Source organism: Aythya ferina (assembly GCF_964211825.1).
Source record: "Aythya ferina genome assembly, chromosome: 1".
NCBI lineage: Eukaryota > Metazoa > Chordata > Aves > Anseriformes > Anatidae > Aythya > Aythya ferina.
Genome location: NC_140296.1, coordinates 26,753,864 through 26,768,458, shown reverse-complemented (window position 1 = coordinate 26,768,458; position 14,595 = coordinate 26,753,864). Strand labels below are relative to the sequence as shown.

At 48.1% G+C, this 14,595-nt stretch overlaps 1 protein-coding gene and 1 long non-coding RNA gene across 2 annotated transcripts; one reads left to right on the top strand and one right to left on the bottom strand.

Moving 5' to 3' along the window:
• Nucleotides 1–5,128: 5,128 nt before the first annotated feature.
• Nucleotides 5,129–8,610, top strand: LOC311430080 (uncharacterized protein; the record flags this gene model as incomplete). Its single annotated transcript, XM_084506452.1, has 5 exons — nt 5,129–5,266; nt 6,167–7,254; nt 7,296–7,884; nt 8,058–8,191; nt 8,315–8,610. 5 exons carry the CDS (start codon nt 5,129–5,131, stop codon nt 8,322–8,324), a joined length of 1,959 nt encoding a protein of 652 aa, XP_084362578.1. The 3' UTR covers nt 8,325–8,610.
• Nucleotides 8,611–9,299: 689 nt separating this feature from the next.
• LOC311422337 lies at nt 9,300–14,174 on the bottom strand. The gene is made up of 2 exons (XR_014685285.1): nt 14,113–14,174; nt 9,300–9,669 (listed from the first exon to the last, which is right to left on the bottom strand). It is a non-coding gene; the product is annotated as an uncharacterized lncRNA (long non-coding RNA).
• Between the last annotated feature and the right edge of the window lie 421 nt (nt 14,175–14,595).

The window sequence follows — 14,595 nt, the reverse complement described above, 5'->3', positions numbered from 1 at the left end:
ATTTTTTCTAGAGGACAAATCTCAGCAACTGAGAGGCTTTAAGAGCATGAGCATGTTCTTCTCAAAACAACTGCAGCAATATCTAGATGTATAGTACTATCTTTCTGTTCTGTTTTGGATGGCAGCTGGTCAGGCCATCCAAAGAAGGAAGTAGTTTATCAGTGGGTGAGTAAGTTGAACTGTTGATAATAATGCAGTAATTCTGCAGCTGACACAGAATTACGTTTAGTTCAAATATTTAGAATTATTTGAATTTATCTGAGACAAGATGTTGATTTTCTATCAACTAAATATTTTTTGCACACACCCATACTATAAACATAACATACTATGCATTTTATATGGTATACAGTCATGTTCCATGACAAAGATTGTTAAACTAGGTCCAGAACTTCAGACAAACAAGCTGTCATGTATCCCCAAATTGACTGCTTTTAATGATTCACACACTGTGGCATGTGTCAAAAAATGAAACAAATTCTTCTGAAGGATGATCCTGCTGTCTCTATGTTGACCTCAGATAACTATTAAAATTGCATATCAAAGTCTGAAGAAACTGTTGCTTTAAGTGCTTATGATACGCTTCACTGTAATTTTCTCTCTCTTGCTTTATATTAGAAATTTTACCTAATCTCTGTAGCTTCAGTTGTCATAACAAAACCATCCCACACAGGCAGTTTCATTGTATTGTAATTCAAACAGCATGGCTGCCAAATACACACACATTTTTTCTGTGAGTATAAACTACTGGCCTTTATGTTAGACAGCCACAGGCTGGAAAGGGAATGAGAACTGAGTCTTAAGACTGAAAAGAGGACAAGAACCCCTCTAATTCCATAGCCAGGTAGTGATGTCAACCACTTACTATGTTTCCTTTCTCCACAGTGACTTTCCTAAATCAGCCATCATTAACTTTACTCATATTACCAGAGTTTTAAATCTCTGATAACTTGGATAAGCATTATCACACCTAATTCAGTAAGTCTAGGAATTAAGCACTGAGTCCAATCCACCTGGCCAACCTGCTGTAGGTGGCCCTGCTTGAGCAGGGAGGGTGGACCAGTGGGCTTCCAGAGGTTCCTGCCAGCCTCAGCCGCTTAGTGATTCTGTGATTAAGCACAAAACGGGTGAATACAGAGGGGTCTTAACTTTTTGAATCTGATACTGAGACTTCCACTCAGAGTTCATACTGTGTTCAAGGAGTTCTGCCAAGATAAGAACACAAGCAGCTTAAAATATTGCAGATGAAGATTTTATTAATGTGCAAGTCATATGGATGTAGGTATCTGTTTCGCTTGTCTACCTATTACAATTATTCATTTGTAATGTTTCAAGTTGAACTCCAGGCACTTTTGTAAATTTGTTTCAAACCAGTTCTCCAGACTTGTAGTCACATTCAAATAAGTCATCAATTAATGTCAACATACACCACAGAATAGGAGCTATTCTTAAGCAACAGCCATAAAACCTCTGGATCAAATTTATTGTACTTTACAAGTTATGCAGAAGGTATTAATCACTGACAAAACCCAACAGTTAACAAGTAATAATTTCAGGTTACAGCTTATTTTAGAGGGAAGATTTGTGAAGGCACAAGCATCTCTGAGAAAAAGGTGCACCATGGAGTTAGGACACGAAAAGTTTGGCAAAGCAGTTTCAGATTTCCCATCACAACATGTATTAGTAGAGGGACAGAATATGACTACCAAAGCTGAAAGACCCTTTGGTCCATCCCCTCTTTTAACCTAAGTTTTGGAATAAGGTGAGTTAATGGCATTTCATTAAAAAGACAGTTTTTCAAAAATATATTCCATGAATTTATGTGATACCACTGTTCTGTGTCACAAAATTCAGACCATTTATTTTGTGCCTCTGATTTAGTCCTTGTGCCTCACTTCCTCCACTGACAGTATGTTAAACCTGGATGTATCAGACCCGGTAGGAGGAGATTTGAATCACTTCTCTCGTGATATTAGAAATAAAGAAATTTCAACAATGTCATGCCATAGAGTGACTCCTCCTATAATCAATGAAAGGAGGTAGAGTTAGATTCATCTCCTTCTTTGAAACATGTTTGATAAGTGCTCATCTTCTTCCATCCCTCCTATGCGGAAGTTTAAATTCTTGGCTTAGACTCAGTATTTAACTCCTAGACTTAAAAAATAAGGTGTGATAAACACCACTCCAGGTTATCAGAGATTTAAAACCTTAAACCTATTGACTCTAGAGCTTCTATTTTTATTTTTTGTCATTATTCTTAGAGTTCCTTCCACAAGTTCTGCCATTTCATGTATGCACATATTCCTGAAAAAGCTGAATCTCTTTTTAAGCACCCTCAGGCTTACATGTGTGGCAGCTCTCATCAGTGCTGATACTAAATGGAATCCAAAGCCCAGGTGTTGCAGCATACTCCACAGTTGGTGATGTGACCCTTGAGATTTCTGAGTGGCTTGTTTACCCGCAAGTAAAAATAGTTAATTATCAGTTTCAAAACATTGCCTACCATTGGGATGTCCCTGTATTATGTGACGTGGAAAAGCCAAATTCATGACCCAAGTCCATTGAAATTAAATTGAATATGGATGGCCAAAGAGGCTCTATAGAAAGCAAACAGTATTTGGCAGTGAGTGTCTCTTTCTGGATCCACTTAATGACAGAATTCACAATGCATGCATCTACCTTTCCCATACTTAAAAGAAGTTGGCTATAAAACTTCATTTCTTTAAAAAACAAAAGAGCTATTGCCATTAACAGCTCCATTAGCAAACATGCACTTAACAAATGAGGGAGGGGGCAGAGGCCACCAGTACCTGAACCACTATAAAGATTAGTATTGCTACAACACCTAAATTTGTGGTTAAGCAGGTAAATCAAGATCTCCACCAGGTACTACACAACAGGGCCTAGAGAGATCTTGCCAATTGCCTTATATAGTTAAATAAGTATTTGCAGCCAGATAACCTCCATGTTTGCAGTATACGTGGTATTTCCAATAGTATATTTCAGGGAAGTAAAATTGGCAGCTTTATCTGAAAGAATCTCAGCTCAAAGGAGACGTATACGTGGTTGATGCACATGCTTGATTCATAGCACGCGGATTTTTGAGCTGCTTTGCTATCAGGGCTTCTACAGTCACTAAATTTCTATAAACAATGTTGGGCCCCTTAAAACGGGTGGCTGCTTGAAAGAGCCTGTGATTATCCTGTACCCAGACAAGCACCTTTGTATCTTTGCAGCATTTCCAAACACGGCAGATTTTCCCACTACTGTTTAAACCTTTGCTATTCTGTATGTATTCTTATGCCCTAGTAAACAACATTTTATTTTATTTTGTTTTATTTTATTTTGGTCAGTTCACATTACATTAAATCCCATACTGAAGGTCCAGATGAGCAGCAAAGACATCATATGTATCCACAGGAGAATTCTCCTGCCTTAATATCTTTCATCTACAAGATCATTTGAATCCAAGCAAAATCTTTACAAAGTAAGTCACTGTTTCTGCAAGCAGTATTCCAGGCCATTATTTTATAAGATAAACTTAATCTCTTTAATGTGTTTCTTATCATTACATGTTTTAGTTTAGGCTTGCTTTTTTCCCCCTTACTATGTATTGGTAAGAGGCCAGTAATGATCACAACAGTGTTTTCCTGAGTGGTCAGTCTTAGTTGAGAATACGTTTAAATGTCCCAGAAATTTTACAATGTTTCATCTCATAAAATATTTTGGATTTGTAGAAGTTAAATTTATTCTCTTTCTTGAACACCTCATTTTTCTTAAATCTGTAACTGTCGGAGGTACAGAATTTGCTCATATATCTGTTTTTCCATGAACACATTAGGACTTCTTAGTTTCAGTTGTGAAATTTTAAGCTGAGAATAAAACCTGCTTGCTTTGTTCTCCAGTCTGAAGTCAGCGAGTCCAGAATGTTGTCCAGTGTGACTTCATTGTTGCTACTGTTTTTATATGAAGGTGCCAGGAACAGATAATCAGTGATATACCATAAAGGTCATAAGTCTTTTTTATCTGTTTTAAGGAAGAAGTGATAAGGTTAATATGTAGGAGTAGAGCCCCCAGTGAGGAGCCACAAGAGGTGGATTTTATGCTTTTAGCAGTCAAACGGGATTTAAGCTGTTTCTCCCTTTTATCTGAACTGCCAGGTTACAGAACAGTTTGGGGACACCTTCTGTCCTTCCCAGTAAAGCTAGACTAGCAAAGGGCCTTCTATGCAAGATTAAAAGCTCAAAAGGAGGAATCCATTATCTTCCAATCTAATGACTGGAGACTCAGCTGCCTTGATCTCAGCCCTGCAAATTAGACAAGTTATGGGAAGGAGAAAGGAAATACTCCAAGGAGCTTTTATTACTGTCCACAAAAATATCAAACCATTTCAAATAAGTAAACTCCCACAGGGTAGGCCTGAATGGAAACATCTCATTACACCTAGCTTCTAATAACTACAGTAAAGATACTTCTGTGCCCATCACTCCAGGCTCCTGTTTTGATCAATGGAAAGAGAAGAAAGACCTACCCTAGATATCTACTTTATAATAAAATGAATAATGCTCTGGAAACCTCTCTATCTCCATTTACTACAAGAAAAGCCTGGGTGAGTAGGGCAGATGAACCATAGGGATGAAATTAGGCAGAAACGCCTAAAAGATTATTCTTTCCACCCTAACTTTGAGGAGTTTTTTCCACTCCACTTTGAGGAGTTGTGGACTCAGATGAGGGTGAAAAGGTTTTGCAGAGAGACCTGGACAGATTGGAGAGCTGGGCAGTCACCAACCGCATGAAGTTTAACAAGAGCAAGTGCTGGGTCCTGCACCTGGGACGGGGCAACCCCTGCTATATGTACAGACTGGGTGACGAGAAGCTGGAGAGCAGCTGCGCAGAGAGGGATCTGGGGGTTGTGGTTGACAGCAAGTTGAATATGAGCCAGCAGTGTGCCCTGGCAGTCAGGAGGGTCAACCGTATCCTGGGATGCATCAAGCACGGCATCGCTAGTTGGTTGAGAGAGGTGATTGTCCACTCTGCGCTGGTGTGGCCTCACCTCGAGTACTGTGTGCAGTTCTGGGCACCACGGTACAAGGACATTAAACTGGTAGAGAGTGTCCAGAAGAGGGCGATGAAGATACTGAAGGGCCTAGAGGGGAAGACATATGAGGAGTGGCTGAGGTCACTGGGCCTGTTCAGCCTGGAGAAGAGGAGGCTGAGGGGAGACCTCATCGCGGTCTACAACTTCCTCGTGAGAGGGAGTGGAGAGGTAGGTGATCTATTTTCTGTAAACACCAGTGATCGGACCTGCAGGAACAGTGTTAAGCTGAGGCAGGGGAAGTTTAGTTTAGGCTGGACATCAGGAAGAGGTTCTTCACCAAAAGGGTGGTTGCACACTGGAACAGGCTCCCCAGTGAAGTAGTCACTACACCAAGCCTGTCTGAATTTAAAAAGCGATTGGACTGTGCACTTAGTCACATGGGCTAAACTTTTGGGCAGACCTGTGCGGTGCCAGGAATTGGACTTGATGATCCTTATGGGTCCCTTCCGACTCGGGATATTCTATGATTCTATGATACCACCTGATGAAACTAATCAAGTATAAGTAAGTCTGTGGGGCCTGATGACATACATCCCAGGATCGTGAAGGAATTGGCTGATGTAGTTGCCACACCTCTCTCCATCCTATTTGAAAAGTCCTGGCAGTCAGGCAAAGCTCCTGGTAACTGGGAAAAAGGAAACACTGCTCCCATTTTTAATAAGGGTAGGAAGGAGGACCCAGGGAACTACAGACCGGTGAGCCTCACCTCTGTGCCTGGAAAGATCATGGAATGGATCCTCCTGGAAGCATTGTTAAGGCACGTGCAAGACAAAGAGCTGATTGGAGACAGGTAGCATGGCTTCATCAAGGGTAAATCATGCCTGACTAATCTGGTGACTTTCTCTGATGGAGTGACTGCATCAGTTGACAAAGGAAGACTGACCAATGTCATCTCTCTGGACTTCTGCAAGGCCTCTGGACTTCTGCCCCTGCTCTGCGTGGGCAGCTGCCAGGGTGTGCCAGGGGCTGCTGCAGGGCAGCTCACAGCAGCACTTCTAGGGGGGACGTGGAGGGAAATGGCAGAAATGGCCCAAGTAACTTGGCCTTTCTCCTCGCCTTCTCTTGCAGATGGAGAAGAAGCTGCCACACAGTGGGTTGCGGCAGGCCGAGAGAATCCAGCTGCCAGCCATGCCGCCTTTTCCAAGGCAGGCAGCGACTCTCAAGCAAGTGCCTGCAGCGCAGACATCATCATCTGAAAAGGCCACATGCAAGCTGCCCCCTCTGCAAACAGCAGCCTCTGCATCTTCTGCCAGAGGTAGAGAAAAGGCATTGGGCACAGAGGCCCACAGCCACCGAGAGCTTCTGCCACCACTTCTGTGCATCTCTGGTGAGAGGGACATGGCAGTGAGGGCAGAGAGGCGGGAACGTGTCCCACACAGCCCTGTGGCCCCTGCTGAGGATGTGGAGTACTCAGTATGGTCCTTCGTCTCCACAGTCATAAGAAACGCTGTAGCCTGCAACGAGGAAGCCAAGAGCAAGGCAAGGCTTTCTCCATCAGGCAGAGGTCCCAGGACCAAAGGCCACAGAACACCACCTCTCCCCACAGCAGTGCCCCGGCATTTGAAGAAGAGCCGGCACCCTGCCCCACACAGCCCCACAGACTCTTTCACGGCGCTGCAGGACACAGCACAGTCTGTTGTGTCTGAAGTCATGTCAAAGACGATGGCTAAAATGCAGGAACAAGGCCAACGACCGGCAGCACTGGGGGACCCGGCACACATGGGGTGCCCAGTGACAGCAACAAGATCAGCCGGCATCCAGACTGACATGGAGAGCAGGTGGACCACTGCTCTGCCAGCATTCGATCGTCGGGGAGGTGCAGGAAAAACAACTACCAGCAGAGACCATGCACCAGCCAGCCCAGGCAGGGTTGAAAAGCAAGAGCAAGAGAGAGCCCAAAACGTCAAACCCAGGCAGGGGAGCAGCAAGAAGGGGACAAGCCAGGGCCGAGGCAGGAAAGAAGGCGGTCCTGTGGGATGGGACAAAGAGGAAGAGATTGTCATCTTCAACTCCTGGATCAACCCCAGGTTTGCCAGACTCTTCCAGGAACCACAGGCTTTTCCCCAGGAAGAAGGCAGCTCATCCAGCACCGTGGACAGGGAGGCCACAGCAGAAGAAGCAGAAAACACAACAAGCGCCTCTCTTGGCTCATCAGAGTCCACGGACACTGCACTGTCAGCTGCTTCCCTGGCAGAAGGGAAGAGAGGCACGGCACACCTCTCACAGCACCAGCACCAGCACCAGCAGAGAGGACGCCAGCAAGTCCTCCATCAGCCCCTGCTTGCAAAGATGAGGGGTACAGAGCGCCTCCCCAGACACCTGGAGGTCAAGAGTCAAAGCCATCAGCATGTCCCAGCCCCAGTGACCACAGCACTGCGGTGGTGGTTGAGAGCCAGGGACGTGCACGACATGCCTCCAGTGTCTCTGTGGAAGAGCTGGATGAAACAGCCGAGATCGTTGTCACTGCAGTGCTACTCCATTCTGTAGCCATCATGCAGGGAGCCACAAGCAAGGCACCCACTGCTCCCTCGGCCGCATGGGCCAGGGTGCCTCCTCCCACCCCAGGGCCTGTTGACTGTACATCTTCAGCCTCTGCCTTGGCCAGAGGCCCTGTGGGGGAGGCCAGCGAAGCCCCTCTTGTTGGCGCAGCAGCACTACAAGAAGGAGAAGTGTCTTCTCCTTTGACTACAGAGCCTCTCAGGGAAGACATGACAGATCTCAGCCCAGCAGCAGTTGATGAAACCGGAGCAGTGGCTACTCCCTTGGCTACGGTTCCTGGGCACCAGGTAAGCCCAGCGTGCGTGCTGGTCTCCAGGCACCGAGGGCAGCCCGAGGCAGAAGCAGTGTGTGGGGTGTGCGTGCTGGGGAGCTGCCTGCTGCTCTTCATTCCCAGATGCCCCAGGCACAAGGGCTGACATCCCTTCCATCACCTGCCTGTGCTCTTGCTCTCCCCATGCAGGTTGCTGCCAAGCAGGGAGGCCAAGTGCAGTCCTCCTGCACCAAAGATACACCAGCAGATGAGCCAGAAACAAGAGCCGTCCCAGGGACTTTTGGATGGGCCTGTTCAGAGCAGCGAGCAGGAGCAAGGGCTAGGTACGCGCAGGGGGGCTGGCTGGTCCTGGGCCACCCCTCCCCTTGGGTGGTGGTGTGGGGGGAAGGCAGGGGCTTGCCCATCACCTGCTCAGGCCCTAACCTACACCTCTCTGTCTCCCACAGGCATCCATGACCTTGCACAAGCCCTGGCACACCAGCCACGGCCCACCCACGTCAGGAGACAGGCGCTTCAGGCTCTGTGCAGTGCTTTGTGCTGCAGCTTCATTGCAGAAGAGTGGGAGTAGCAGCGCACAGCTGCCAGCACCAGGAGGGCACTCGGTGCTGGCAGCTGACATCGCTGATAGGAACAGGACAGCTCCCCAGGAATTCAGATGCCCCACCACATCCTGCCCACAGCCTCAACTCATCTGTGGCTGGCTTCTGCTGTGAATAAAAGCTCAGGCAGACTTTTGCCCCCAGTGCTCCTCTCTGTGTCGTTGATCTCAGGAGAAAGAGTGGTGCAGGCCATGCCAACCTGGCGCCCTGGGCCTCTCACAGTCATAGAATTACAGAACCATAGAATCATTTAGGTTGGAAAGCACCTCAAAGATCATCACGTCCAACTGTTATATACACATAGCAACTGGCAACGCTCCTCCTGTGAGGCTGAATGTACCATGCCAGTTCTTGTGGGTGAGGAATGTGCTAGCATATCGCAGGAAGCACGGCCGAAAGCACGACAGACACCAGTATGGTCAGATCATGCTCCATTTTATTGCCCGAATAGCCTAACTTTTATAGTGAACTTAACAGGGATGGATAGTGTCTCACACAAGATTATTGGTCAAAAGCACTCAGACAAACAACTACAAGAAAACAACCCCACCTGCAAGAAAACAAGCCCCTTGTGATTAGCAGTCACGTAGACCTTGTCCTTGAAGCCAGATGCTGGTAATAACGTTTTTCTAAATTCCTCAATAGGGCGATGTGGGAACACTGTCATGGGAACTTCTCATAGTTGCCCTGGTAGCTTGGTTTGCTCAGCTGCAGCAAGCCATGGGATTTTTGCTGTTTCAAAAAATCCCTCAACAATTCCCCCCCCCCTTTTTTTTTTTTCTTTCTTTTTTTTTTTTCTTTTTCTTTGAGCAAACCAAGCCCGATGTAACAGTTTTGCAAGTAACCCTTTAACCACATTTATTACAATACAACACGCAATGATGATTAACACCACAACAAACAGAATCCTTAATCCCTCTTTGACTAATTCCAGTAACCATCTATGCATCGTTTCAAACAAATCAGTGAACCATTGATTGAAAGGATTGATATCATATTGAATCTTTCTCATGTGCTCTTTCAGGAAAATAATGGATTTGTGAATTGACTCATTATGATCGAAAAGGTTTAAACAGCACATTCTGTCAAAGTCCTCACACCCATGCCTTTGAGCCTTATAACTTCATCTTGAAGGACACTGGCTGGCTGCTCCTCTGCAACAAGTCCTAATGCAGTTTTCCACAGCCTGGAAAATCACTGGGCTGAGGCGCACTGCCTCTGTCTTGCTTCCAGGATTGCGCTCTACACACATTTCCTATTTCATTTCAAGATTTAATAATAAATAAATGGCTGTTCTGCAGTTTTCTTTCCACACCCAAATGGATCACTGTGCACGCTCCGCGGGGCCTGCTCGAGGTTTGTACGGGACAGAAATGAGAGAGCTTCATTCTCGGTACTGGGTTGCTCAGCTCGCTGTTGGCCCTACAGGAAAGATGCTCCCTGAGTGCAAGAAAAGCTGCTCCCCGACAGGGCAGCTCCTGACCCTTCCTCTGACAGTCCTGGCGGCCATTTGGCAGTTCTGCCTGCCCCCCCGCGCCACAAGCTGGCTGAGGCCTTGGGCTGTCCCCAGCACGGCTGTCAGTGGTGTCGGGCAGCATCTAGAGCCAAGAGGCCTTTCCTTTTCTTCGTGCTGAAGGAAACGTGCTCTCTGGAGAGACAGTGTCTCTTTGCTCCAAGTCTTGCAGGGTTGCCTCTCACTTTGTGGGCCCTGTTTTTCGTCAGCATTTGTGAGGGGCTTCTGCATCCCCCCCGCTCACTTGTTGCGGCCAGGGCTTCCCCCCAGGATGTCTGGGCAAGGCCCATGCCGCTGGGCAGGCTCTGGGTGGGCCTCATCCCCTGCAGGGGCAGGCGTCTGCCGCTGAGCCCACAGCCCAGGAGCGGCTCCTGCACTCGCGGCTGCCCCTGCCCAGGCTTCTGCCGCTGCTTCTGGAACCTTCCCGCAGCCTCTGGTAGCTGGTGCCTGCTTGGCGGCGGCTCGTTGGGCTTGGCAGCCCGGGATCTGCCCCTTGCTGCTCTGGCAGTATGCACAAAAGAAGAGCCCAGCTCCAGCAGAAGGATGGGATCCATTCTGCCTGGTGCTTGTGGCGCTTTTTTTTTTTTTTTTTTTCCACTAAATTGCACTGCGCTATCAACAAAGTGTAATTTTTATCCTCAGAAAGCACACATCTTGTAGCCTGAATTGTAAAGTCAATAGATACAGCAGTTTTTAAATCAGTTTTACATGTATGGACACCTGCGCAGGAAACTTTGAACATATGCAGACTCACCTTTTAATTGTATTATTCCATAGGATACATGGTGCATAGCTCAAGGTAAGTTTCGGTTGAATAGAATTTGCCAAAGTTTATGGTAAAGTAAATTTTGCTCAATTATTTTTATAATGCATGAGCAGTTAAACATGGTACAGAAATTTGGTAGTCCCATCAGCTGCTTGCAAAGACTGTTTCAGTATATTAAAAGGTATATATTCAGTATATCTTCAGGTTTTTGCAGCATTGTCTGTTTTTTACGTAGTGAGACGTCACAGCGACCAGCTTTCACCATCAGTTTTCAGTAACCGTGTGATTTCCCATTTGCTACTGTAGTTAGGTACAGCACTTGAGTGTCGCAATTTATTGTGGACCTCTTGCTCTACTCGTCGCCCAGCTTTCTAATGTTACATTAATTTCTCATCCTTCACCTGTTTTTCAGGCTTTGCTGAAGAACAAGCAGAGACCATTTTATCGGCATTAATCACCCTGTCGAATGTCAGATTAGACACAGTCCATAAGGATATGGTTACCCAGGCTCAGCAGGTAAGAACTTATTTATGGTGTGTATAAATACTCAGCACTGTATAAGCATAATGGCACATGCTTGCATATTTCAAGGACAAGTACAACTCTCTATAGTACTATAAATACCTTACTGAGCTAGGTTTCAAGGTGATGCTAAGAACACCTTACACCTTTCATCTCACAGAAGTGCCTTCCAAGCGCAGCCACGATGTATAGGTTTAATACAAAGCTTGCTGCTTTAGCTGCCGAGAAGCTCTCAGGTAAACGCAAGATTTTAACTGCTTTGCAACAGGTCAGGGCAGAAGAGGAATGCAAGGAGTTCCTGAGAGATAACAAAGCCACCTAAAACAGCAGAAAATTGTCAATGTTTTTACTGAACATTAGTAAAGATGCTGATTCTGTTCACAGATATCCTGTGTTTTCCTGTTTTCTTGTTCATCAAATGAAAACTGTTATTAAAACTGTAATTATTTTACTCCTGCATTTCAGTCCCTAAGGCTACATGTGTTGTAAACACAGAGCGTGGCTGGGCTGCGGTTCCCAGACACCACCCCATGGTTATCCAGAGACCTAAAACTTCCTGTAGCCCCATGGCAGCTATCAGTCTCCTGACCTGGGCACACCCTAACGGAAAGTATAGGGCCAGCAACTGTTCCCACAAGGTAGGCTTGGCAGAGGTACCACGTTTTAGAAAGAGAAGATTTGAGCCATCGAGATGTCATCTGTGGCATCTGTGACATTCAGAAGGGAAGGGCAGAGAGGTGTCCCAGGGGCTGTCACTACCAAGAGCCCAGGACATGGGCACTGGCTCCCTCGGCCACCAGGGCTGTGCTGCAGAAGCGGGCTGGCTTGCAGCATGACCTCTCTTTCCCTTGCTTTTCAGGGATTGTGAAAGTTTGGGATGCAGTATCCCACTACATTGGATGTCAAATCAGACAGAACAAGGTGGGCTTTGCAGCCTCGTCCTCCCCTCGTAGCCTGCTCCTTCCAGGAGCTGCCACCCCACAGCCCACTTCCTCAAGCAGAAGAAACACCGCAGCGGTAGCCTGCAAGCTACAGATGTGCCCAGGGCCCCTTGCTGCTCTGGCAATATGCACAAAAGAAGGGCCCAGCTCCAGCAGAAGGACGGGATCCGTACTGCCTGGCGCTTGTGTGTTGCCTATGGCCTGACTGGGCAAGCCAGCATGTAGCCAGAGCCAGTTCTCAAGGCTTTCCCTATTAGTTAGGAACCCCGTGGAGGGATTTCACTTGAGCTGAGGCTGTTGGCTGTGCTCTTCCTAGCCCAGCTCTTCTGTAGGGGGCAAAAAGGAGGGAGCTGGGAAACTCCCAGACACTGAGGCCATCTCCAGGGCTCTCCAGAGTGACGCCATCTGGCACCTTCCCATGTGCAGTGGCCAAAGCACAAGGGCCCATCTTCTTGCTAGGAAAAGCCCCACGCTGGATTTCCAGTGCAAGAAATACTGAAATATTGTTCCTCCTTCCTTGCTTTTCAGGGGGTCACAATCCCTGGGCTGGGCACTTTCTTCGCTATTAACCGGGAGCTACCCATGGCAGACTTTCGGCTTCTTGATGTAAAGAAGCCCATCTTCCAGCTTTCAGAACACTGCCAGAATTCACGGGCTCCCATATAAGAAAGAAACTTTTCCTGGTGAGAAGACAGATGAATGGCAAGGCTCCCCTGACTTTGGGCTGCCTGCTCAGCTGCTGCTGGGAGGGCAGCAGAGCGCTTACACAGCTCCTCCAAAACATCCTCAGAAAGGCCTGAGCTCCTCACAAGCCAAGGCCCAGCAATGCCTTGCACCTCCCTCCAGACAGCAGCTCCTGGAAACGTCCCTGTCCGTGCTGTTGGCACCCTGATGGCTGCGTTGGCGGTGGACTTCTGCTCTTGGCAGCTGGCGCAGCTACAGGTGCCAGCCAGCAGCAGGGCATCAGTACTGGAGGGCCCAGCAGCTGCCCAGATGTGAATGCTCTCCTCTGCAGGCCTGTCCAACTTACTTTGCTTCTTTTCCCTTAGGTGTACCTCCAGTTGGTGTCCTGAATTATGCCTGGCTGTCCTTGCACACCAACATACCTAGGGACACCATGCAGCGCTGCATTCAGGAGACCCTGCTCTTTCTGTCCTACACCCTATCCAAGAAGCAGGGTGTGGATTTCATCTTCAAGGGCATTGGCTGTCTGGTCTTCTGCAAGAGCAAAGTCCAAATGCACTTTTCCACATGCTTTGTTCAAGGCCTGAATAGCGACGGCCAGCTGCCGAAATCTTGCCTCACTCTAAGTTTCTCACTGCACCAGCACAGCCCAGGGTTCCTGGGAAATCCCCCGAGAGGCCGCTGGGAGGGACTTCTCCTTCTGGGTCAGACTCGTCTCCTGATGAGGCACAGGAGTCTTGGCCTTCCACAAAGCCAGGCAGTGATTTGCCGGGTGCAGGCACTCGCTGGGCAGCTTGTGCTGCTTGTAAGGAGGGGTGACTGCTACGCACTGCCAGCCCTGCCCGCGGGCTGCTTTCTGCCTGAGCAGCCACGATGCCTTCGTTGTCAAGGGCATCCCTTCCTGGCCATGGTCTCACCCACGACTGTCTCTCCTGCAGAGGTTAGGGACAATGGATTCAGCCACATTGGAGAGAAAAGGCATTGCCCCACATCCCACGTCTGGAGGCATCATCATATTTCCCAGCTGAGCGCGTTGCTTCTGCAGCCTGTGGCTGAGCGTTTTGGCAGCTTTTCATCTCCTCTCAGGAAGGGCAGCAGTGCCGGGGCTTGCCCGCTGCTCAGGGAGGAGCTGGAGGGAGACTTCTCCAAGCACTGTTTCCTCCTCCACTCCACACCAATTCTTGCTTGTTTTGGAAGAGGGGCCATTCTCTTTGTGTACCAAGGGGAACGTCTATTCCCTGCCCAGCCCACAGCAAGCCCCTCTCAGATGCTGGCACCAAGACCAGCGCCCTACAGCCCTTGGCTGCGGTGCCCCGGAGTCACACTGCCTTGGTCTTGGTTCCAGAATTGGGCTCTGCATACCTCAGGAAAGAGCTGCAGAGGAAGGGCCTCTTCAAGCACCCAAGGGGCGTGCTTTGAAAAAGCAGGGAGATGCAACAATGGAGGGAGAGTCTACCAGAACAGCTAACGTGAGAGCAGGCTCTTGGGAGTGACAGCCCCTGGGAGACCTCTCTGCCCTTTCCTTCTGAATGTCCTCCTGAGGGCAAGGGGTACGGAGGCAAGGCTGGAAGGCCGTGCCGTGCAAAGGATGAGGCCGATCTGACCCCAATTCCCTGCGGCAGTAGCTCTGCTGGGCCTTGGTAGGGACCATGATGGCAGAGCAGCCCAGAGCTTCCCATAGCATTTGGGAGTGCTTAGGTCT